Source organism: Dermochelys coriacea, chromosome 1 (genome assembly GCF_009764565.3).
Source record: "Dermochelys coriacea isolate rDerCor1 chromosome 1, rDerCor1.pri.v4, whole genome shotgun sequence".
Classification (NCBI taxonomy): Eukaryota; Metazoa; Chordata; order Testudines; family Dermochelyidae; genus Dermochelys; species Dermochelys coriacea.
The window spans coordinates 60,521,476-60,548,482 of record NC_050068.2 but is presented as its reverse complement, the minus strand read 5'-3'; the positions used below and the strand labels follow the sequence as shown (position 1 = coordinate 60,548,482).

General features: G+C 37.0%; 1 protein-coding gene across 19 annotated transcripts in view; it reads right to left on the bottom strand.

The window, feature by feature from the left end:
* TSC22D1 (TSC22 domain family member 1) overlaps positions 1-27,007 on the bottom strand; it is a 140,952-nt gene that overhangs the window by 82,484 nt on the left and 31,461 nt on the right. The window contains exons 2-7 of one of the 19 annotated variants that reach the window (XR_006276629.1): positions 24,097-24,252; positions 23,222-23,364; positions 21,860-21,952; positions 21,569-21,677; positions 14,378-14,594; positions 11,640-11,691 (exon numbers count right to left, since the gene is read on the bottom strand). The exons of 5 other annotated variants lie outside the window; for them this stretch is intronic. Coding sequence is in view for 3 of the 14 variants with exons in the window: in XM_043500857.1 (XP_043356792.1) it covers positions 21,578-21,677 (100 nt within the window). In the remaining 11 variants the exon portion in view is untranslated. Of the gene's footprint in view, positions 1-2,157; positions 9,627-11,639; positions 13,308-14,377; positions 14,595-21,568; positions 21,678-21,859; positions 21,953-23,221; positions 23,365-24,096; positions 24,253-27,007 lie in introns of those variants that run through there. 13 more of the 19 variants (XR_006276626.1, XR_006276630.1, XR_006276628.1 and 10 more) reach the window with 13 other exon arrangements.

Genomic DNA, 27,007 nt, shown 5'->3' with positions numbered 1-27,007 from the left:
AGTGCAAGTGCATTTGCCACTTGCATGTAATAAGCTTCTTTCTGGGTCTTCAATCTATAAATCTGCAATGATGGAACCTGAATAGCACCCCTCCACACCAAAGGGTGGGGGGAGCAGTGAAAGTTGAGAAGGCACTGGAACACTCTAAAAGAAATCAGTAAGGAAAAATAGCTATTTAGGTTACCATATTTGGTAAACAAATGCAGGGAGTCATACCAGCTTTCTACAAAATTTGTTTGAATAAATATACCCACATTCAGCCTTCCAAATTAATGGCTTAGGCGAAAAAAAAACCTCTAAAGTTCAGAGGCCCCTTGTTATCTGCAGTGCTGAAATACAAAGGCAAATCAAATTGGCAATAGTTTTTACCATGGTTTTTGATAAACTCCTGAGGCTGACGTATGCCTTAAAGGTAAGGCATAATACTGAAGATGAAGGTTCCCTAAAAGAGTCCTCATGATTTGGGAGTGACAAGGAACAGTGGTGTGCGGGACTAAGCATCCTGGAAGGCTAAGTAACATTCTGGGTTGAACACTACGATTGCCATTATTATTGATTCTGTCACTTGTTTTTCTCCACATCAAAACTGCTAAGTCATTTCAAGAGCAGGAATGGTCTGTCACTCCTCAGATTATTCAAAGCTATGAAACAGAGAGACTCTGTTCCAACACACGCATTAGTGTTTGTAAAGTGTATGTAAAGCTTGTTCATGTCATATTAGGAGAGAAAGGGAGGTTGCACTATGTGTCATCCACCTGTTGCAATTTGCCATAGAAGGAATTTATTATTGATTGTCCTTTAAGGGCATATTTTGGACTACTCACAAAGTTAAACACATGCAAAAGCTTTTGCAGTATTGGGGCCTAAGACTGTAAGCTTTTTTGGGACAGGAAAGATTATATGAGTGCACAATGGGAACCCAGCTTGTCAGGGGCTTCTATCACTACCGTAATACCAAGATACAATAAATTGTCTCTATGGATAACAAGATACAGTTACCAAACTCTTCCATTTCATTTAATCTTACAAGCCCAGGCACAGTTAAAGTCATGATACCCATGTATTTAATAGTGCCTGGACCGCATAGCTGGTACCCATTAGTCCATCATAAGCATAGCCTTTTGTCCACAAAAGCTCAAATGCCAGAGAGGTAACCAGAAGAAATCTTAGAAGGCTTTTCTATAACATACCCTTCTCCGACTGCCACACAAGACCCAGAGGTTTGATATATTCCTGTGCATGGGAAAGCAGCGACGCACAAGAGCAATGACAAGTTTGTGAAACTTCTTAATTTCTTCCTTAGATAACGGAGAGACCACTTTACGGAAATCCTTCAGCAGAGTCTCAGGAATCACCAAATCGAGGCACATACACCCATAACTAGACAGAAATATTAAACTGATGCTTTATAAATAATTCAGCAGAATCGAAGGAGTCCTTCGGGCAATTGTGATCTCATGTTTGTAAACAGGAAATTTCAAGAAATCCCATGCAGCATCTTAAATAAAAAACAACTTTTTTTGGTCTTTTACAAATCAAGCACATTGCTGGCCCTTAAATAATCAGTTCAAAACAGACAGGAGATATAGAAGAGTGGTTTTCAACCTTTGTTTCATTTGAGGACCCCTAAGAAATTTCAAATGGAAGTGCAGTCTCCTTTGAAAATCTTGAGTTTGCAGACCCCCAGTGTCCACGGACCACAGGTTGAAAACCAATGATATAGAAAAACTATCAGCAACTGAAAAATTATATTGTGGGTTATAATAGCAAGATCTCCTTTGCAGTTTCTTAGAGAACTATTCTGCCACCTTTAAATCATGCTGAGCTATACTTTACTTCAAAAATCAGCAGGCCCAGACACTGACTGAGCTATTGCACAGCACGAGGTGGCAACTCAGCTTCCTTATAAAGAAAGCCCTGCTTCCAAGGCACATGCTTTTTCTTTATGTAACACACAAATATTAAGACTTCTACAAGTGAAGGCCCCTTGTAATTACAAACAATTGTTCTAAACCACACTTGCAAAATTATATTTGCTCACTTATCCAGGGTGTATTTAAAAAAAACAAAAAACTAATGAGTAAAATAGGTTTGTCAGCAGCATCATGGTAACCAGGGGCAATGCAAGCAGATTTGGTGGACTTTTTTTTGGGGGGGGGGGGGGACGACAATTTTGCAAAGATATTCAAAATAGGTAGAAAGCAAAAAAACAAAGCAATCATTAGGTGAAGATGGCTAAAAAAAATTGTTTATGTAGTCCAAATGCCTCTGGATATCGTCTTAAATATACACTATGAAAATGCCATTGTAACTTTCTCATTCTACAAATGAACGACCACCAAATTTGTGTCCAAGTGTATTAATGAAAAAAGTTAAGTTACTTGATGCCCAGTTGGTCAGCCTGTGCACTGTAGTTAAACTTCACTGCCCTTTCAGGGATGGGGCATCCAGGCAGAGTCAAAGAAAACAAAAACAGGAAGAAGCTTTTTGCCATCTTCTCCCTCTAACAGCAGTTCTAATAGGTCATGGCTCCTTGAAGTGGCAAGATAAAAAAAAGATTAAAGAGTGCTGGAACATTAAAGACTGGTTAAGTACTACAAAATGTTCTGAAAGGTTGGGAACAGTGATTTTAAAGCACTAATGCAGTTTAATAATCAGACATTGGTTTTGATGGAAATGCAGCCAGCAGCAAGGTTTTTAGAATTCTGATATTTGAGCTCTGGCTGGTGGCTAAGCCTTGTAAATGACATCTTTCAAATGACACCTATAAGAAAATGGAGGCTCCAACACAGTTCTGCCAGGTATTGTAGTTTAAATCTTAGAAGTTACTGAAAGGCAACTTTATAGCAAAACAATTTAAACCACACATTCTGAATACCTCCAGACGGAACAAAATTTTCAAAGCTATAGAAAACAATATCCCCTTGCATTAAATATCTTTTAACTTAATTTTTTGTTTTTAAAAAAGCCCACCCTCATACCCTAAACCTGCAAACACTTCAAGTGCATAACCCCATTCACAAACTTTATCGAGACTAGTCACATGAGGAAAGTTACATATACGCATAAAAGTTTTCAGGATCAGTGGCTCAGTATCCAGCAATACCACTTCAAGTGATGTGGCTATCATGGACACAATGTTTGGGGTGATCCAAGACAACTGTGGTGTGAAAATATCAGCTACAACTACATGCCTATGCTGGAGGTTGTTCAGGTTTTATGGGGAAAACGTTCGCCAGACACGGGCAGGAAGTAATGGTTATTATGGATCAGTACTTAATTGTCTACAAAAAACTCAGACCATAATGTATTTAAATATAAAAAAGCATCTAGTACTAAAAAAAAAAAAAAAGGCACTTCCCAGGAGACTATCATAGCTTAAATTTACTACCTCTCGCACAAACATTCCCCTTCAACAAATGCTCATATCTTCTTAAGAACAGAATCATGATGTGAAAACTAAAACAGAACCACCAATATTTAAGTGCTATTAAAGTATACACAATACCACTATATCCACATGTGCATGCCCTCACTTGTTAAAACACTGTCTTGGGTGGGTCTCTAAAGTCTTTAAAGTATAAAGTCAAGCTACAATGTAATGCTAAAATTTCAAGCATCAGCTCCTCCTAATATTACATTTTTCATTCACGGATAGTCTAGTACACTTGCACTTCAAAGTTGAAGCGATCATTAACAGTGTATATGGTAAAACAGATACTTAGTACACATTGGATAGTTAACTAAAATCTCACTGTTCCATTCATAAACCCACAAGCCGTAAACCAAGCACAAGAAACAAGGGCAACATGCAAAGACAAATGGAGAATAGAAACCATGCTACAAGAGGGAAAGAGCTTATTAGAAGTTAAAAATATATCTTCACCAGTAGCAAAAGAAACAAAAATACTGACTTAAGTGATCCTTTTATTATAACTTTTTCAGAATTTGTTCTGTTGTGATAGCCCTAGGTTTCTGATAAGTGGGGGGCTGAGGTTTATTTAAGGTAAACTATAAATTTGTTTCCCTATCTGGTTGGTGGTACTTAAAATCTCTGTTTACCTCCTTGGAGGTCTTTTTTTCAAATAGGTAAAGAAGCAAAGTTACTTTTTTTGTTGTTGCTATTGTTTTGGTTTTGCTTTTAAATATAAATTCCTTGTGTGATTGACCCTATATCAGGTTCTGGTATGATTTGGAGGAACATATTCCATCTCTGATTGACAGCTAGGAATGACAAGTCAATGGGGGAGGAGGGCAATAAAATACTTTGCCTTGTTATACTTTATAAACCTGGTTTTTGTTATTTATAACTTTGTAATGCAGTAGCAGCTATGGCCCAAATCAGATATTAAGGTCCCCACTGTGCTAGACACCATAAAAAAAACCCACCACCACCACACAAAAATAAAAGGGCTGTCCAAGCTGAGCCAGAAAGCTTATGCTAAGGTGCCACAGGTACTCTCTCTCTTCTTTTTGCGAATACAGACTAACACGGCTGCTACTCTGAAAACTGTGCAGTTAGTTCTTTTAGCACTAGGGTAAAAGTTGCAGAAGTGCTTCTTAAATTACCCCTCAGCTAATTAAAGAGATGTTTCGGTAGGTACTGAAGTGGCTTGACTACTGTATCGCTATAAGAAAGACGGTAGTGAACAGGGTAAACTGATTTCCATCAGTGACTTAAATCACCGATTTTAAAATCACAATTTAAACCAGCAAGTAGGCAGCCTTGAGTTAAATCAAGTTTTGCATTTGTACTTTAGTTCTTTTCCTAAAGAAAGACAGAGTCTCATGGGATGGTAACAATTAAAATATGTTGATTTCCAACTAATTATAGCCTTTACATTAAGTTCAGCACTTTTTTGCTAGCCAGGATGATGCACTATCACTCTATACTTTTGTTTAAGCAATTATAAAGCTTAATTTATATTTATTCAGATTCTTAATTTTTACCTTGTTAGAATGAAGAGGAATGATGCACTTATTTACTAGAGGATTTTTTTTTACTTGCAATTTGCATCTTTATTTGGATGGAAATTCACACAATTAAAATGCACAAAAACAGCATTTTCAATTTTTTTTCCAAATATTAACGCTACGTAAGAAAAATGTTTAAGTGTTATTTTTTTTTCATTTAAAATTCATTATACAAAGGAAATATCTATGGTCAGTGAATACTGATTGTTCCTGATTACCATGTCCTTTTAGATTTTAGAAATAGTAGATCTCATTCTGCTTTTATTTATGCAAGAGGAAAACAAGCTTTCCAGCTTTTTACATTTCCCAATTTTTTTTTCTTAATTTTGAATGAATTACTCATTGAACTGAACTAGTTGAATAAACTGAAATAAGGAAAATATTCTCTGCGCCTGCAAAAGAGGCTACTGATATCAAAAGCTGGGTTAGCACTTCAAACAAACTTGTTCCAAATGCTTAGCCAGTGACTTCCACCAGTTCAGTGGTTTCAATTTCTTTAAAACTTTGCAACAAATACGTACAGCTAAATAGTTTTTGTATTTAACTTAAATTTTAATAGATTAGAGTTAGGTCTTCAAATAGGTTATCAAATTGTAAATAGGTATATTTTTAAAAAAAGAAACCTGTATTTAAAAAATGCAATTTAAATATAAAAATCTGATCTTATAAAATAAGATTTTTAACCATCATGTTAATGAACATTCTTCAGAGTGAGTGTAAGCAAGGATGAACTCATTCTGCACAAAATTTAATTGAAATAATTAAAAATAAAAATCTTGGGATTTATACAGGTGGAAATGAGGTATATCCTGGCAAAAGATATCACTCCCAGTACATAACCACCTAAAAAGGATTACAATATATGAAAATTCTGCTCAACATATTATGTGACCAAAGAAAATATTGCAGTGACCTAAATAATATAGTAGTGGACAAACCAGAGTCACGGGTGTTTTGCAGGTATTTGTTTAAGATTAAACTTACACAAAATTATACACATTGCTGTATTTGCCAAAAATCTACAATAGAATAGTCCATACTACCCTGAGAAATGTAAAAAACTTTTTGGAATCCTAGCTACCTACTTTTGGGGAAGTGATGGTTCATGAAAAACGAAGTTAACAATCCACAATAAAAACAGCAAGGTCTTCCCAATGCTGCAGTAGGCCTTAACTAACTTCATAAGATAATCTAGTCTCAACAGCATGTAAATAAGCAATTTTTATTAACAAAATTCAAAAAACAACTTGACCCATGAAATTATCTGTCCTTTGTTTATATACAAGTGAATCTTGTACCATTATTCCTTTCTGCTACAAAACCATATTTTCACAGCTACCTAATTTAGAAAGACAACTTCTTTTAAAAATCACAAATTAAATGTACGAATTTAAGTTGTATAAATTAGTAACATTCAATTTCTGGTGCATCACCACAATGAACAATTCATTTAATAAATGATGCAGTTTTTTCTGTTTTAATTCAACAACTTTTTCATATCAAAACACTATGTTCAAGTCACAGGGATTTTGGTTTTTTAATACCTGACATTTTTTAAAGTTTGTAATATTTAAACCCCATTCTGTAACCATTTTGATATAATAGTAACTGAAAAAAGTTGTTACTTGATTTTAAATCTTTGTTAGTGGCTTATTTTTACAACCACTAACATACCACACATAACTAACTCATTTTTCTGCCAAGACTAAAATTAGATTAATTGTGGGTTTCTGTATTATCTGATGGGGTCTCATTTTCAGTTCCTGTACTTCTCCGGAACTCAAGCAAGTCCCCCTTTCCCCATTATCTTGAGGTTATTGAACATTCCATTTGTACACATCTCTGATCTTGACTCCACTCAGTTTACACCTTTATATTTCAATCTAGATTTTGTCTCTTCATTGTGACCCTGGGATCTCTTGATGCCAACTGGCAGAGGGCACAGAGAAAGTGCATTGAGGTTTATATATGGTGCATAGGGATCCCTTGGGTCCGACATTACATAATAATGTGCCAAAGTGTAGCATGAGAGGTCTCTACCAACAGCCATAAAACACTGGTCATCCTAACCATTGTGAGATGTCTGTGCAGTTAACATTTAAAGAGTCATGTATCTATGCTGAAAATTATGCCCACAAGTCGAAGCATCAAGGGGCATCTGAATGTTTAGCATATCTGGCATGTAAATACCTTGCAACATCCACTACAACAGTGCCATGCGAACACCTGTGCTCACTTTCAGGTGACACTGTAAATAAGAAGCAGGCAGCATTCTCTCACATAAATGTAAATGAACTTGTTTGTCTTAGCAATTGGCTGAACAAGAAGTAGGACTGAGTGGATTTGTAGATTCTGAAGTTTTACATTGTTTTGTTTTTGAGTGCAGTTATGTAAAAAAAATACGTTTGTAAATTGCACTTTCACAATAAAAAGATTGCACTACAGTACTTGTATGAGGTGAATTGAAAAATACCATTTCTTTTGTCTTTAAAGTGCAAATATTTGCAATCAAAAATATAAGTGAGCACTGTATACTTTGTATTCAGTGTTGTAGTTGAAATATATTTGAAAATGTAGAAAAACAACCCAAAAATAATAAATTTAAAGTGGTATTCTATTATTTTTAATAGTGTGATTCAGAAGCCAATTAATCATGACTTTTTTAAATCTAGTTTGTTTTTCTGTTAATCACATGCATTAGCTGCATTAATTGACTGCCCTACTATAAACAAATCTAAGTGGAGCAGTGATGAAACTGATAAGCTGTGTACTACTGCTTTGGGAGTAGCAGATCTCTGAATTCTGTGAGTGTCCAGTGGACCATGGGGTGGACACTCCAGAGAGATGCTTGGAGGGCTTAGGGGATGGAGTGCACCTATTCCTTACCTGCAGAGGGACAGCAAAACCTGCACAGGCTGAGAGGGGAGTGCTTGTGTTGCCCATGGCTGATGGAGTCAAGGAGCTGATCCCTGGCAGGCACAGATAAAGTTTCCCCCCGTAAAGGCAGGTGGTAGCAAGATGCCTCACAACCCTGAGCACTCCCAGGAACCATCACAATCATACTTTATAACCCTCAGTCAACACAGATACCCAAAATTCAATATGCCTCCAGATTGTGTCCTGTTACTGTTCTCTAGTAGGTAGTGCAGCCACAACTCAGGAAAACACTTAAGTACATTCTTAAGATCATCCCTCTTGAGGAAAGTTCCTAAGCATGTACTAGGACATGATTAAGTACTTAAACTATTGAAGTGCTTCCCTGGATAGGTATGCTTTCCTGAATCTACAGCCATGGGAGCCAAAACACAACTACACGTCTATTTTCTGAGGTTCATAATGTTTACATTACTTACCATTTATTTAGTTCCCAACTTATCTTTATTTCCATATTATCACCTTCATTAGTGCATGTTGCACATATCCATTAGAAAATTACTGTAAATGTAGGAATAGTATAAGCCCTTAGTACAAAGAGCTAAGATTTCCAGACACTAAGCCTTGCATCCTATTTTTCCCCCTCCCATTTCTGGCACAATTTTAGCAAATGGGTTCATCAATAATAAGTATTGTAAAGAACCATCCTAGAGTGGGTGAGGAATGAACCAATTTTTTCAAGATCCTTTTATGATTCCATGCGGAAAGTACCAGACTTTTCAAAATAAGCCATTTAAACTATGCTCTTGAATTATGCTCCCTGCCACTGTGCAGCAAATGCTCAATACAGCTTTCCCACATCAAGAATCAGCTATTTAATGAATACACGTATTATATGAATACACATTATATATTTCAGTTTATCAAGATAAGGTACTAAAAAAAAATCACAGTAAACAGAAGAGCCCTTCAAATAATATTTCATCAAAGACATTAAATTTAACAGTCGAAATCTAAATTTGGTAACTATGACAGCATAACATTTTGACAAAATATCTTCTAATTTTCAACTGTTAAATGCAGAAGCTGACCAAAGCAGATACCACAGTTAACAAGGAACATTCGCTTACATTTTCTTCTACCCTATTCCAACAATGCAGAAGAATAATTTACCTAAACACCGTCTCTGGAAAGAATTCTCTGGATACTACTTTTTATTAGTGGATAATCACTTTGAATGAACATGGTAATCTTGTTTAGAAATTCAGGATCTACACAGATTGTGTCCTCTTTTAAAACCTACACTGCCTTGTGGACTGAAGTGCATCAAGTTGCATTTTTTTACCTTTCAAATAATGTTCTGGGTTCTAAAAAGAGATGACCAGATCAGCAGCACATCTATTTAACCGTATGTTTTAACTCCAGTTCAAATATTCTTCACATTAGTTTCATATATAGGTACAAGGTTTCTTCCCTGCCCTGGGCTCGGAGGGAAAGTGATCAGTTGCTGACAAAGTTAAAGTTACACAAGGAATTCACACTAAAACATAACCTACCTTAACCATTTGTATAGTCTGGCGGGGCATGTCCTCTGGATTCTAAATATCCATTCATTTTCCCCCCAAGAAAGCTATATCATTTGTGAGATGCCATAATAAGACCTTGTCTTATTGCTCTGCAACAAGTACCTTACTCTCACTATTCCCAGAACTGTCCACATGGTCTTGACATCCATTTGCTTGGTGCACAGACAAACAAGATAGCAATGTTGGCTTCTACTACAATAGAAAGAAGGGGAGCAATAGAAGGAAAGTACAATATGAAAGACAATTTTTTCCCCCAGATTCTAAAATAAGGGGTAAATAACCATGAAAAGTTAAAGGGTCACTGCCTCTACCTTCAAGAGAAAGTTTAAAAGCCACAGTTTAAAGTGTTTTTTCTTCTTTTTGATTTTAAAAAATCCATTCTCCTAGATAGCCAAAACTAAAGATTTCAGAACCATGCCACATATGCAAACATATATCACACCTTTGAAGGGAACACTAGTGCAGCTTCCCTTCAAAGTGTGGTTGACCAGACAACCACTTCCAGTTCTTCATAGTCCGTTTGCACGAAAAGCCATTATGTGGCTTCACATTCGTGTGCATCACCAATTCCATACCAAATTTACTCAGCTCACAATAAATGAAATTTTTCCAAAACAACAGCCCTTCAACCTCACACTGGGTTCAAAGTCAGGCTGGGCTCTTTCTCACACCTCATCAGTGCTAAAAGTTCTGCAGGCCAAAATTATGCTCTGAGTGCCACCTGTGCCAACCTACTTTCCTAAGAATTATGCCCTCTATCAGTTAGATGTGGGCATCCCATTGGTTGTCAGTAGAATTGCAGAGATGGTATTATTTGGCCTTCAGCATATTATTTGCGATAAAGCACAAAAAGGAAAGAGCCCAACTTGACTTTCAGAAGTCAGAGTAAATTTGTATGGAAGACAAATAAGCAACATCTATTTCACTGTATACTGAGCAAATCTGAGGTGGCATAAGTGATAAGAAAGAACATGGAACCCTAGAAGGGCTTTCCCCCCTAAGCAGTTACTTCTCAGAGTATAACCACATTGTAAGGAAGGGAGAGATCTCCAACAGACCTTTTCAAGAGATCTGGAGTAAGCATCGATAATGTGTTTCTTAATGCCAATGAAGAGGATCAGCTACAGTTGGGGCAGCAATGTTGGCAGGATTTTGGAAAAGAGACTTCACATCACTCCCAAGACATTGTATCACAGAGTCAGGATACAGACTGAAGAGGATGGATAGAAGGTATGGAGGAATAGATCAGGATTGATGGTGTACTGGGACAGCTTGAGGGACTGGGTTATGACGGAGAGAGAGAGAGAGAGAGAGAGAGATGCAAACAATGAGGATTTTCTTGATGGGTTGAGAGAGGGAAGTCTGAACTGGCCAAAGAAGTCAGGGTCACAAATTGCTAGAAACAGGCACCTATAAAGAAGGTAGAGATCACAAAGGAGAAAAAACTGGGATAGGGTGGTTCTAGACTTAAGTTCAGCCAGAAATCAGGCACACAGAGATGAGTCAAGTCCCAAGACATTCTGCAAGGGCTAGGGCAACAAGACACTAGCATCATAAGGTAGAATTTCTTGTTATACTCCTGGTATTTTGGAGTCAGGATAAAGTAGACAGAGTGAACACCTGCTCTGAATGTGTGTGGAAATCTGAAATATAATATAAACATAAGGAAACATTGTTTTAATACCTTTATTAATATTTGATAATACATAATCAAAAGACACCTTTCTAAAACACACCAGCAGTCAAGCTGCAGGTTACAGAGCACCAAAGATTACATTACACAATGCTGGTGCACAGAGCAGAAGTATCAAAATACCTACAAAAAACTAATTATTTTTAAAAGTGTTAACAAAAATTTACTTTCATGAATGGAAATAAATTTGATATGGACAGTTTTAAGTTTCCAAGGGGTTGTAACAAAGCCAACTCATTTTTTTAAAACTTAAAAATATGTTTTAAAACTTGACATTACATCTTTAGAGACTTTATCATTAAAACAATTCTCAGTAGGTGTGCAGAGTAATTTAGATTATCCTTCACCAAATACAGTTATTTAATACCTCAATTCAGAGGAGGATGCCTATTCAGGAAGGGCAATGTGCTTATCTTTAAATCAATGGGACTTAGTCAGATACTTAGGTCCTCATCCAGGACAGCACTTATACCAGCCGTGTTTTAATTTCACATATTTTGCCCTTTTTTTCCCTTGGATTTAAAGATGTTTAGTTCTGAAGCTCTACAATTGGATTTTAAGTCTCTGCAGGCAAAAAAAAAGTCAAAATAAATGTACCTATAGTAAATAAGTTATTCAATATGCATAAGTGACATACTGATTTCAAAGAAAGTCAGCTTTCTTTAAAAAGTTAAATACATCTTCACTTTTGATTTACCACACTGAACTTTGTACGGCATCACCACACAATTGTGTTTGTGGATTAAGGAAATCAGTGTAAATCACTTCATTTTAAATCAGTTACTGCAGTCCAACAAACATTTTATCAGTTTTCTAAAAAACAAAATTATAAATTGTGTATTTTACAGACTATACGACTACAGCAGGATGTAGGCAGTAAGCAGTTTGATAGCTATTCTTGGCAAAGGAAAAGCCACATGAATGATTTTTTAATTTGAAAGGGCCCAATTTAAGTAAATTCAATGTGAATGGCTCACTACGCAAGTATGTATTTAAGCAGCCCTATCTAAATAATTACTTTTAGACAATATACTTCAACTGAAATGTATTCCAACATAATAAGAAATCAACTGCCATGAAGCTGTAGCCTGGAGGCTGTGTTAAGACTGTTTAGGTATGCTGGTTAATTTAATGAAAGATCTAGGCATTAGTTAAAAACGTTTCATGGTGAACTGATTTAAGAAACTAAGTGGAAGGAGGCACAAACATCTGATCAGTTTATTCCAGCTGCCAGAAGTAGATCGGGGGGGGGAGGGGGAAGGATGCTCTTCCACTATTGGTAAAGGCTAATGTTAATCCCCTATAGGAACTTCCAAAACTAGTTTTAGGGTGTTTTTTTGAAATCTGAAGCTCAAAAAAAAAAAAAAGCTTGTTCTTCAGCACCAATTTCCTAAACTGAAAAGTTTGCCTATGACGTTCAGTAATATGCTTCAAGTAATAGCAGACATATTACTTATTTCTCAGCTGATCTAGCACCACACTGAACTGAATTTGGATATAGAAATTATCTTATAAAGAACTGCTACATACTGATGTATAGAACAGGTTTTCCCCCCAAAAAAACTTAAAAGGGTGACAAGCCACACTGAATTATATCTCCACATTTCTTTCCTGAGCCCCCCCAAAACACTTAATGTAAGTTAAATGTGTTTCAATCTGTAGAAATTTCAAACATGTAATACTGTACATCTCGGTATTTTGACAGTTTGGGCTCAACTCTTTCCTAAAAACCCAGGGAAGGAGAACCTGATTAAATAAATCCATTATTTTTCATAAGTCCTCTTTACAGATATACTTTATAGTTACAGAAATTGAACCAGAAGTGCAAGAAGGTGGGTTGGTCTTATAAGAGCAGCGGTGTCTGGAGCACAAGAGAAGCAGGTTTCAGATTCCTCTGAGATCTCCTATGCAGAGAATGAGGAGGCCCAACTTCACTTAATTTGAGATTTGAAGATCTGCTCATGGTAGACTTGTAAGCTTTATCAATGTATTTACTTGAACCATGGGGCAGCAAGGTAAGAGGGGCCAGATCAAACAAACATTCTGCATAACACTTCAGTGAAGAACTACAGGAGACCAGAATGTCTCCTGAATGAACATTTATTTCCTAGGAGCTGAAATCTGTCTGGGCTTCTACCCCGAAGACAGCCAGTATTCTGGCTCTAAGGATCCTGCATGATCTGGAAAACAAAAGAACACAAAAAAAAAAACACACCTCCTCTTCCAAAACCCGATTTGTGTCAGGGAATCTTACTTGTGAAAGGTCAAGATTCAAGAATAGTGTCATTATCTGGAATCTTAGAAGGCCCTCCTCAAGGTCTTTCCACTGAGGGCTCATGGCACTAAGAGCTGAAAGTTCATGTAGCAATTTTTGGGGAGTGAGGAGGGAGAGAAGAGTCACTGGAGCCACATGGGAAGCATTGAGTGCAACATAATTCTAGCTGAATTTTCTTGGTATGAAAGAAGGACGGGGAAAAGTGGCCTGGACCTCTGAGGCTGCAAATGCCCTCTTAGAATCCCATTGCTCAATGCAGGGCTGATCTCTGGTGTTACAGCCAGGGGACACCCAGAACAGCCTGTCTGCCTCAGTTATGACAAGTGGAGACGGGGAGGTCTGACAGCAGGCAGTATGAGGGAGAGGGAGTGCTGCATGTCATGTAAAGTGAGAAGGGAGAGCTTACAGTTAAGCTCCTACTCAAAAAATCTCCCACTAAAATCATTCTCTGGGCCATTGGCATAGCTGCAGGGAGGGGTCAGCAGCATCCCCTTTGACCAGTGAGAGTTCTTGCCCTCGCACCCTGCTCCATTGTAGTCACACAGGCAAATCAAAGCATCAGGGGAATTGCCAAATCCAGCAGTGTGAAAACTAGAAAATCAGATTTTCCTGGCTGAGAGAAAAAAAAAAAAAGTGTCTGGGTCTGCCTACATGGTCTCCACAGTCATAGCATCTCAGCTCCTTTGTGCAGAGAGGGGAGAGAGGAAGAGCAGTAGGAAAGCCTACAGCACAAAGCAGTACTGTCAGTTGGGGCTGGAGACAATGAGGTGCACATACAAACCCCTCAATAGGAAGCTTTCCAAACTACAGCGAAGTGGGTGGGGAGAGAAATGCCTTCCCTATGTCTCACAAAAATCTGTTGAGCCAAAAGCTCTTCCCCTCTCAGTCTAGAAAGGTGAGCAACCAGCCAAGTCAGTCCTCCACACTTGAGATGGCGGCAATACAAGCACCTATCCCCAAGTGGGCTCTACCTACCTGCAACACTGATGGAGGGTTCAAGAATTCAGAGTCTATCCAGGGAACAAGGGAGGAGCAAATCCTGGAAGCTGATCCTTCCCCAAAGGAAATCTCATTTTGACTCTGCAACTTGGGAGCTTCTGCCTGAAACTGACTCACTGATATTTCTTGAATTCTGTCTTCCTTTCTTCAATCATCTTTCTTGTTGTTTTCTTCCCTTTGCTTTGGGGGTCAGCTGGAAAAAGAATGAAGCAGAAGGCTAACGCATGACTCCATAATTCCAGGACAAAAAGAGGTAAGACTGAAGGTGAAGGAGAAGCGTATTTGATCCCTTCTGAATAACAGCTTCTTTACAGGTTTTTCAATGCTCTGATTTGTCAAAAAATGGCTAAAATCTTTCAATTTTTTAAAAATTGCCAATAGGCTAAGACCAAGCACAAGAGGTTTTTGTCCAGCAAGGTTTTTTTCATGTTGTTACAAGTAGAGCTAGTCAGAAAATTTTGAACTTCTCCAAATTTTGTAGAAAAACTGAACTTCCACAATTCTTCCTCTTGCTTCCGTTTTCTGACAAGCTCTAATTATAATCAGAGCATCTACTATTGCAACACAATGAACAGCTCCCCACGAGATTAAGCAGAAAGAAGCTGCAAGATGAAAAGGTGTTTGTACTTACCTGGAAGTTTTCTTTAAAATTGTCCCCCTTTTCTTAGCAGTACTAGCTCCAATATGAAGGTCTTCCTCTCTACTTGCAGAACCAGACCTGTCAATCACTGGCAGCAAGGTAAAACTCACTTCCCCTCCTGAAAGCCCACCAGATGGGAAACTTCAACAGTTAATATGATACTGTATACTTGTAACTAAACATAATGCCTACTGTAGAACACAAGAATCTCCGCAATCCCTGTGTTACTGTTTTGCATTCCTAGACCAATTTTTTCTTCCCTGGGGAGCTGGATCTGTGATGCTTTACTTCCTGAAGAAAGCAAGTGTTCAGGTAATTATTCTTCCTTCTCTTTAGCACAGGAAGTTCCATAGATCTTTAAGATTTTACCAACACTGTGTAGCTGGAGTGATAGGGCATGGCAGCTGAAGTAGATGCAAATATATGCTTATTTACTTTAGTCTGCTTTTGTTCACCGAGGTAAACAAGTACCTGAAAATAAATGAATGAGTAAGGTGGCTCTAAAGAAGTTGCTTTACTTGTAGGTGAAGAAAGATCCTACCTCTTTCATCAGTTCACCTTCAGACACTGAATACAATGAAGACTGTGTTTAACATGGGAGCTTTTTCCCCAATAGCAAGATCTTGTAGACAATTGAGGATGCACTGTTTTAGTTGCATTTCATGATCTCTGCCTGAATATTTGAATTTTATCACCACCATGTTGGTTCACTTCTTTCCAGAGATTAAAATGGTGGACATGAATGTGGCTGAGCATCATCTCTTTTTAATTACGGTTTGCCTCTCAAGAGCCAGATGCAGCCTAGTCGAGCCTGATTGGCCCTTTATGCATGGCAAGCCCTGGTGGAGAAAAAGGTCTGTCCTGCTTTGGAGGAAAAGTAGCTGAGTACTGATCAGGTCCAGGCAACGGGGTCTTCATAGCCAATATATCATCTCTGCTCTCTCTAACAGTCTACATCATTCTGAATAGGAGTGGAAAAGGAGAGAAGAAAAATGGTAGAACATGCAGTGCTCTTTGGGACAGAACTTCTGATGCTATGTATTTGATAGCTGAATACTCAAAGGATAAAAATAATCCATGTATTACACGGTGAATAAAAGAGTCTCACTGGTTGTATCTGATGACTGCCACTACTTTGCTCCTAAAAGAGAGAGTTTTCATGTTGCTAGAAGATGTTGCTTGCACGTCCACCTTCCAGAACTGTAGTGACATGTAATGTCTGAGTATCGCACTGCAGCCCCTGGTGCTGGCTGACAGGTATTGGGAGTCCAAAGAGGCATCCAAACACAAACAGTAAAACTTCCACAGTATTGAACCCAGTCCAAATTCTCTCTTGGTGCTAAGCAGTAGTGCACCCAAACATTAAATCAATCCACCCATCCAAGAATTTGCTAAGTAAAGCAAGGAGACGCATGCAATGGCCTGGCTCATCCCCTTGTAGTTTTATCTCAGGCAGGAATCTACCTTTGGATCCCTGGAGTCTCTCAGAAAGCAGTGGCTAGCCTTTCAATGCACATGTGCTTTTTCTCCTTTCCAAGGGAGTTCCTAAGTTTGCATAGGTTTACCTTGAGGACTCAGGAACAGGAAGATGGGCCCTGGTTTGTATGTTTCGACTACCATATACTCTGATGGGACTTTTGAACTCCTGCGGTCACATTAGTTGGATGCTCTCCGGGAGGGGGACAGCTAGATTCTTCTGCATCTTTTTGGAAGCTTGTGGGATGGTGTTTTTTACTTAGCCTTTCCTTTTTCCTGCTTCTCCTTTTTCAGATTTGGAGGGACAGAGGGAAAAGTTCTAGCTCTGATGCACCTGAATTCCTCATAGATGTGTCACGAACATGGTTCCTTCTACCTCTGAGGTATGTGCTTATCCAGGGAAGTCTACGTTCTTGCCCCTCTTTGCGTTATTTTCATGAGGGCCATTGGAAGAGACTCAAGATGCTGAACTGTGCTTGGGCCAGCAGGGTAGATCCCATATATTTACTGGGAAAAGAATTTACCGAGTCCTTTGACATGGAGGGCTGTGTTGGGTTCTTCCTCGCTGGTGGAGAAAGAACATCTTGGTTACACCACCACTAGGAAAACCCAGGTGGACTTAGTAGATGGGCACGACAGATGATTTAGAAAGTGGACTGATGGTCTATGGTGCCCTTTTCTGTCTGGTCCACCAGTTGTACCGCATGCTGGTCTGCTTCCTTTCACAGCCTTTTGTGGAGAGACAAAAGGCAATGCTGTTGCTCCACATGATGAACTACTTTTATTGTTGATGGGGACTCTGGGAGTACAGCAGCTCCCTCTGATGTCTTGTCTGAGCTGGCCTCACTCTATTGCCCCTAATAGGATAGGGTCGACTGCCACTCGGTGCTTCTTGGGGTTAGGGAGACAGTGGCAACTGTTTTTCTGTATCTTTCATGGCTCTGCTCAGAACCTCACAAAGTAGGCCTACACAAGTCTGTGTACAACCACTATGGAAGCCCTGTCTGGAAAACAGACAACAATCCCCAGAGACACATTTGGTAAGTAGAGAAGAGCATAAACAGAAAAGCTTCCCTTTTCCTTTCTTCTTTGTCTATTTGTTTGCCACGATGAGAGCAGCATTCGTCAGAGTGCACACTGCTGCAGTACTTCAGCAAAGGAATGCAGAATCAAAAGTCTAATTCCAGATATCCAGCTGCTAAACCAGATGTATTTTAACCCTCTAGATCCACTGAATTCTTTTGCTTTGTTTAAAAATGTAACTGATCATCTGCAGCAGTGAAATATGAGAGACCTATCTGCAGCTGCAGAAGTAAAAGGGCAGGTTCTATAGGAGAAGTGATTTTTATCCTGCTTCCAGTTATTGACAGGTCTGGTTCTACTTCCAGGACTGCAAGTAGGCTGAAAATCCACTACAGGATTTGTTGATCTGCCTATGCTAAAAAAAGCTATTTTGAAAACCATGTACACAATATAATACCAACAGAGTAAATCTTGGCAAAGAAAATGGTCTTTTGGCACCAATATGAAACATACATAAATTGTTAAAACAACAACAATGGACATGTCAGACTGATTGCTTAGCACTGAGTTCTGTTGGCTATTGACACTAATTATGGAAAAACTGAATTTTTTTTTAAAAAAGTGGAAAAATGGCTTTTGAACAATACAGCAGCTACATTTTAAGGGTCTGTTAGCATTTCCCTTTAGAAACCTACTTTGAGGGATTTTATAATGCAGCTGAATAGAACATGCTTAAGGCTGAAACTTGGCATAAAATGTCTCATAGAAGCAATTTTAGTTTCTTTTAAAAGCAAACTAGGTTTAATTATTTGAGACATCTACAAAAACAACATGTGATCCTGACTCTCCCTTGGGATGGTCACAAGAATCAGTAAGGTTATCTTATTTTACATCTTCAGTAATGATCTTGGAGTTAAGGTAAACCAAATGTGAATAAAATAGAGAGATTAAATGGGGAGGTATTGCAAATACCAGGAGAAAAGAAAAAAAGGATAAAAAGAGATCTAGAGAGGTAGAAAATATGAGCAGGAAATAAAAGATTCAAAAATCAGAAAATGTACAAGCTAAGGGTTTATCTACACTGGAATAACGGACATATGGAAAAAAAACTAAACAAGTGCACCTTAACTAATTAGCAACTAAAAGGAACATGGTAACATCTGAAGGTGTAAATATCAAGAAAGGAGAAGAATTTAAGATGTCAGAGAGCAATAAAATGAAATTTACCCTATTGAGGAAAATGTCCTGACAAGAAAATCTTGTAGACTATGGAACAGTCGTCCACATGAAGAAGTGAATGGCCCATTTTCTTTAGACATTTAAAATTACACTGAATGAAGTACTAGAAATGTACTGTGGGAACAAGCACTCATTGACAACAAGACAGACTAGATGAGATCACAAGAAATATTTTTTTCCCCCTTTCTGATCACTGGACTATCAGCGGTGTAAGTATTCTGGTGTTAAGAGCTTTTGATGGCATAAAACATTGGTTTCTAGCATCAATAATCCTTGAAACAGTCATTACAGTGGAGGTAAAAGGAAGCAAAATGATAATCTGAGTAGTTGATTTTAAGGTCACACAGCCTACCATGAAAAGAAACAAATGCCATATACCATCAGAACGCTCAGAATTGCAACTTTCCAGTTTGTATAAAGCTTTAGTTTCTAACCATTTTGTTCTAGCAGGGCATTTGTGTCACCAGTTTGGGAGCTCTGCTACCAATGATATGGATCATATCAGATTAGAATATATTTTATTAAATTAGTGCTGAATATAGCGCATCCTGGGCCAGTGCAGTTTTCAATCCTTGGATGATCATCTCTAATTTAGAGTTTCACAGAGTTTCCATCATACCAATCAACTTGTGTCACATTTGCACAAATTTGAAGTATATTTCTCTTGCCTATTTTAGAGTCAAGAGAACACACATAGGAGCAGTAAAGGCATAGGAGTAATGAGGCTGAATCGTGATTATTGATTATAACAAAATGATTAATGAAAGAATTATGCATAAATGTAGTCATTTGATAAACCTTATGATTTTGGCTTTTTAAAAAAAATACGAAGTCATTGATATAGTGGTCCAAAAACCTCACTTTTAAAAGTCATTTTAAGTTACAGGTAGCATATTTTAAAATCCTTAGTAGAAGGGGCTATCAAGGTTGGCTTTTTTTTTATTATTATTGTTTCTTTTATTTTTTCCTTCCTTTCAAAGTTTGTATGCCAAGTGTAGCCGTCAGCAAACTTCAGCAGCCTAGTTAATAAAGCATTTTAAACCAGATTTTAATAATCAGATCTCATTGGCACTAATATAAGTCCACTGTAAAAAAAAAAAAAAAAACCACCATGCCCTCTTTCAATTTTCAGGAAATTGTAAAGCCTCAAGTTGTTCTGGAAAAAGTATTAGAATTGGTAAAAAATAAAAAAAATTGTTTTTCAAACAAAGATATAGTGGCTTTTTTTTTTTTTTTTTTAAGGGACCTAATTTTGGGAAGAAAAACAAAACCAGGTTTACCAACATATTTGTATACACATATATCCTTAACATACTAAAATTATTGTGCAAAACTTGCAATTTCTTTGTTAATAGGGGCTTTCATTTTACTTCTCAGAATTCAGTGCTCAGTTTACTTGATTCAGTTATACCTGCTATTAGCTTATGTATTTTTTTTTTAAACCATTTGATTTTGTATCTTACTGATTTTCCACTCAATACTCTGAATCCTCACATTTGTCCTAAACTTCTCTAGTCTTTCAACCAGTTTTCTGTTTGGGTCAAGTTCCAAGTTTTTGTGCTATAGATGAGCAGTGTGAAGGGTAACCACTCCAATAAGGCTACCTGCTTTTTCAAACTGAATTTTGCAGATGACATTTTGCTAGTCTATTCTCCTTTAGTATTTACGCCTGCTCTTCTCCATGACTCTCCTCTGATGTTTGTAATTTCTGGAGAACTCAAATGTAGCAAAAAGTGAAGAAAGTTTGCATCCCTTACATACAACCATCCTACTCAATAAATATAGATCACTGCCATTAATGCTAGTGGAGAATTTACACATTGTGCACGGAAAAGAAAGAATCCTAAATAGACTACTTTTTGTAGCAGTCACTCAAAAATGTAAGTGCTACCCTATTTTGAAAAGGGACTCAACAATGGCATTGTGTGGTTCCATGTTTATTGTGTTCCATCTCAAAATGTTCTCAACTTTCAGGGGCAAAAATTGTTTCCTATCAGCCTCACAATCTCAGCCTGGAATAGGAGACTCAAGTTGGATTCTTTTCTTGTCTTTACCAGCAATAAAGGATGAGGCTGATTTGGGCCCTCAGTTATACCAGTTTATTAACGAACAATCTTATTGCTGAGGCACAAGCAGATCCTTGATGTTCTCATAGTTGTGTTGGTTCTGCTAACAGGAGTACCAAGTGATAAAAGCTTATTTTAGTCTAATGTGGGCAGATATAATTGAATACATATGGGGAACAATTTAAAGCCCTGACCTTGCAAATGATGAGTGTGCCAGGGCTCAAGATCTGGTAAGAAGATTCAATTTTTAGTCATTTTTCAGAGTAGAGTTACACTTTAAAAGTTGTTGATTTCACCAATCTTATTGTACAAGTAAGATATTAACAGTATATAAAGTAAAGCTGATGATCTTCCCACAGAGCTTAGTCGAAGTTATATTCAGTTGTACTGAATATTCTTGAAGTAGTTTTGCAACAATTTAGCCATTTAACATTTTCAGAATGTTCTTTGATTTAATTAAGTTTCCTTACTGGACTAAATCCCAAAATTTACCCATATCTTAATTTTTAGTATTAGAAATTAATATCCATATACAATTTCCCCCCAAACATGACTTAAAACAAGACAAACAAAATATGTTGAGTTCCTCTTGCTTTAGTCTTTCCTTGTAAGGAAATTCTCACCAACTCAATTCAGGCAGAGTTTTCTATTTCTTTTCAATAAAACTGCTTCTTACGCTCACTTCCCCTCCATATCTTCTCCATGCAAGCATCTTTCACCTACCTTCTTTGCTCAGTCAGACCTCCCAGCATTTGCACTAGACATAATTAACTTTGGTAATGCCTCTTCACAGGCATACCAGTGTGCAATGTTAGACTCAGTCATTCTGTATCTGTTGAAATATTAGCACTTGTTTTAGGTCACTTACAAAGAACAAAGTTAAGCCATATTAAAAAAACAACACAAAACAGATACAAACACACACATACAGTTTTATTTCTACCTTAGGCTCATTACTTTAGTAGAACTATAAAATATAGAAAAAATAACATTTGCACCAAAAACCAAACTTACCCCTTTTAATGATGTGGGTTTCAAAGTCTGATTAACCATATTTCAGCTGGTTTTATGTGTCTCACAGGACCCTCTCCTTCATTTGAGTCAAGCCTTGATTGACAAAAATGAACACAGTCTAGGGCAGATAAAAAGAACTTCCCTCTTGATGAAACAATGCTTCCCTCTAGCACCCAACCAAACATGCAACAGACTACTAGTCCTTTTGATCACAAACACTAGGTTATTTAATTATTGAACATTTTTCTGCATGATTACTGCATGCACAGATTCTTTTGAACTGAATTCTTGACAACTATGTTTGCCAAATACTTTATTTGGAGGTTCATATTAATTTCCTGACCTATGTGATTTCAATTATTTTTCCTTAAGAATATAATTAAGTTACAGGCTGATATTGCCTCAAAATATGCATTTACATTAACTTAATGAAAGTCTTCTACCTGAAGACTCTGAAGGTAACCCCAGCTCCCCTCATCAGATATGAAGGGCTATTATTCAGAGATACATTTAAAAGCTATTAAGACTAGAAAGGGTTCTTTGACTCAGCGTTTTTCTTTTAGGGTAAAATTTTAAAATTAAATTACAGCCCGCATTGTGATAGAGAGCTCTGCATTAAAAATAAATGTTTTGAGACAAACTCTAGAAGACATAGCTAAATTAGGAATTTCTAAATCTTAAGTGTATGTTACATGTAAATTATAAATCTACTTTATATTTTCTCCTCATAATTTTAATAGTAATAGCTTCCTACCTACCACCAAATAAAGTGAAAGAAACTAGAACAAAGTGCAGAAAGAAGCATAAAAATCTCAGCCTAGGATATTTGAGCTGTTCCCCTCTGTCCCATTTCTGTAGGTAGACTATTTTAATCAGTGAATGTATGTTGAATTTTCCCTTCCAAAACAAACCAACCCCCCCCCCCACGATATAAGCTTAGGGCATGAAAGTGCAGTCAAAACCAAAAAAAGGGGGGGGGGAAGAATACATGTGATAACTCAGGCTCAAGCTAGTCAGCTAACTTATGGGAAATTGCATTGCAGATACTTAATGAAGCAAAACCAAATCACCAGCACATGCCCAAGGTGATGTTTTGAGGCTGTAAAGTTAAACCATGTTTTACATGGTGTAAGATTTAATTTAGAATTATTCTAATTTTTAAACTTGAGCTACTCTAACAAGCTGTTTGCCCAGATAAAGTTTTTAATCATTCTTAATGATAATAAAACAGAGGATATCCCTTAAGCATTTCATCAATTAAACTATATAGTTTGTCACTACTTTTTTGCTAGACAAGAATTATATTAGCAATAATCATCTCATGTCAACTCCTGCAAGCCAAGGGTATATATTTTCATGTACCTCTGAGCTTCCTTTAATGCTTTAAATCAGATGGTCAACATCGTAGTTCCCATAGTTCCAAAAAGTGACTTACTGTAAGACCAGCTGTTAGGATCAAGAATCCCTCAATGTTTTTTTCAAGTGGTCAGTTCAGCAGGGAAATACTTGGGGGGGAAAAAAAAGCAATGACCTCTTATTTGTGCATTTCACATAAAATAATGCAGTACACACAATCCCCATGAGACAAGCATACAACTTGTTTATGTATGTGGTATCAAATAAAGCTATGGTCCTCCAACAAGATCTGGATGGGCAAACTTACATTCTTTGGGAATTCCATTGAAATCAATGAGACTCTGCATAGCTGCAAGCATCTGCCTGCATTAATACAGCTGCAGAATCAGGGACTACTTTATTTAAAAACCCCTCTACAATAGTTATGAGATGGTTGAAAAACCAAAACAAAGGGTGGATGTGAAGCATTTGGAAAGTTCCATCCCATCTGACCTTTCCTAAAATTAATTGCTACAGTAATTTTTCTAGAGAGACTAATGAAAGTGACAATACTACATTAGACTTCAAACAATTAAAATACATTACAGAGACGGTATAATGTAAACCCAATATAGCTTTCAGAAGCATCAAACATTCAGGTAACTAATCAAGAGTTTGCTTTTCTTTTAGTATGCCTTAGTATCAAGATACAGCATTATGATCTTTTAACTGCCATTAGCAATTAAAATCTTTCTTAAATGTCTCCACTCTGTTCTGAAAGTGATGTTAACTGTGTTTAATTTGCTGCTCCTTTGTTGTTTTCCCATTATTATGTTTTAAAGAATAACACACTAATTGCTTGCCTTTCATTACCAACAGCAAGTATGTGTTTGCTCTCAAACCTTTGAACAGTCTGTTCCACAGTCTTGGAGGGTGAGGGGTGTGTTCCACATTGAATTAAAAGCAACTGCCATGAAGGATGCTTTCAGTCTCTAGGGGAAGGGGTGCCAGAAATTTCCTTGAAAAATGTTCGCCTGCTGCCTCTGAAGAAGTCATTTCTCCATTCATCCAAGTCACATGTTAAGAGAGTTTAGCAAATTAGGAGAAAATGAGAAAAAGACGCAGTAGAAACATATACTTATTAAATGATTTTATGTTTTAAAATATTTTCTGCTGTGAATGTCTCTCAAAGCCAAGAAAGTATAAAAATTCAAGAAGTTCATATTGCTTACCCACACTTATGTACAAATATCTAGCAAATCAATTATCGAGAGGTAAATATTTAACCCCAACTACCTTGACAGTGGAAAGTTTTATTAAAGTGAAGTGTTAATTTGAATGTACACATTTATTTTTTTATCCCTAATTAAAAAAAAAGTAAACATTCAGGCAAATAATCTTGATCTCAGGTTGAAAGTGTGCGGAACACACAGTAAACCCTGATACTAACTGCAATTGAAAAAAAAAAAAAGATGGTAACTACCAGAGAGCATAATTTTTGAAGGAAAACAGACATTTGTGCCTTATGTTTTTGGTATTTCAATTAGCATACACTTTACTATGAGAATTCTCAAACTTTCCAACAGTGGACAAAGCTGGTTTCATAGACCACCTTCTCCCTGCCGTTCACAACCACATGGAGCACATCCCTTCACATTTGTAATAATTTAAAACTCATGTAGTCACTGTAGCTATTGCTTACTTTAAGAAGTCCTATAAGGAAAGTATTAACATATTTTAGCATCTGGAAATCACAACAGCCAACTCTCCATAGGCTGTAGACCACAGTTTGAGAACCACAGCTCTACTACATATTAACCTGGAACCTCTCTGGGGTAACATACAAGTATATCAGGTGTAGTAAATAAATATGACATGTTATGCTGCAACAAACGTGTCAGTGCATGCATCCATTTCCTAAAAATCACAATGCAAGAGGTTCCTTAGATAAAATCACACAGTGACTGCAAGACAGCATGTTACGCCGATCCAAGCTCATCACAGTTCACACAACCTCAAACAAGCAGCTAACATGAAATACAAAAAAAAAAAAACAAAAACCAAGTGAAATATTTTGCAGTTGTATGAAGAACAGCTTTAAACATCTATTAACTCCTTGGAGGAGTTTTTAGAGTCTCTAATAGTAATAATTTAATTTATTAAATGACAAAGTCCTCTAGCTAAAACAGTCTTTTGGGGGGGGGGGGGGGGAGTTTTCCATAATTTCTAAGTTACTTAATCATTAAACTTTAATAATTACACATTAGAAATAATGTTGTTCTTTAAGGCTCTGCGGCACTGCCTCAATTTATATTACAGGAATTTATAAAATAGGATCTGAGTCCAAAGGTTTCTATTAATATGCTCCATCCTGGCAGAACTGAATAACTAGGTAGAGCACCACTGACTTTGATGAGGTTCTATGAAGGCTTAAGGTTCTGTCTATATGGACCTACTTGTATGATTAATTGGGGCTTTAGTGATGACTGTACTACTTAGTTTTGAGGATTAGTCAAAATATTGGCATCAATGTCATGGTATTTGTGATTTAACTCAGGCCTCCCATGCAAACACCGTGATGGAAGGTGACGGTCTTCCTTGCTGTTCAATGCAGTTAGTTCAAATACCCTCCTATTTGCCAAATATTTAAAAACTACTCTAGTCTCACACTGCAGTGCTTGTTTGTGAAAATATTAATTTTAAGCAAAGACTTCTATGCTTTACAATTACTTCTGCCAAACTCATTTTGAATTATATGCCAAGTGTTTTTATTTTTACACTAATACTTCTTATTTTCTTCTTACTTTAGACTCCTGTTGCATGAGTGTAGGAACGTAATGACACAGTAGATTTAGGAATTTACCATTAGAATACAAATAGTAGGGATCCTACAATGAGTAATAGGGTCCTAAATCTGAAAATGGAACTTCTCTGGATGATAGAGGAACATACACTTCTACTAACTACCATTCTAAAGGATTAAATACATACCCTATGTAGGAGCTTAAATGTTTAAAATGTACGTACACTTAAAGGGACTTGACTAATATGATTTAAGTAGTCAAAGCAGAGGCATCTTTGAAAGTTTTTTAATCTTTAAAGCTATAACCGAAGCATTATATTCTGAACACGAGTAATAATTTGACTTATGCCACAGTTCAAAGAGTTTAATCAACCTAACTTACAAAAACTGTAGCTTTTAAATTGTTGCATTTTTTTCACATCTTACTTCAGCAATTTGCAAACAAAATATTTTATCAGCATTTCACAAACAGATAGGAATAAAGTGCTCAGTGGGAATTAAATCCTTCCATGGGCATTTTAGTTCAAATTTAATGATGAATTTTTCCTCACTTTCTCCTTCCTTGCTTTTTATTCCAAGTTGTAGCCTATAATTTCTTTGAGGCAAGAGAGGAATGTCACCCTAAATTTTCCAAATACCAATATTTTAGAATTTTTTTCCCCCCATTTAATCAGGAAAATGCCTCTAAGTAGTTAAGGTTGAATATTTCAAAAGTAGTATCTGATTCTGAGTGCCTCTAATTTTGAGTGCCCACCCTGAGACATATTGAGCTTCATTTTCAGAGGCATCCTCCCACTTAAGCCACCCCAAATTAGGGGAAATTTTTCAAAGTCTGGACCCTAGATGAGCTTGTGCCAGAACAAATACTATCCAATAGAAATCATAAAACAAACTGGAATTGATAGAATTACTTTTTAAAATTATAACCAAACTGGAAGTTAAGTAAATGAAACACTACAGGCAAGGGCCATCACAAATTAAGCAACAGTCTGACTGGCATTCTAAAAGGA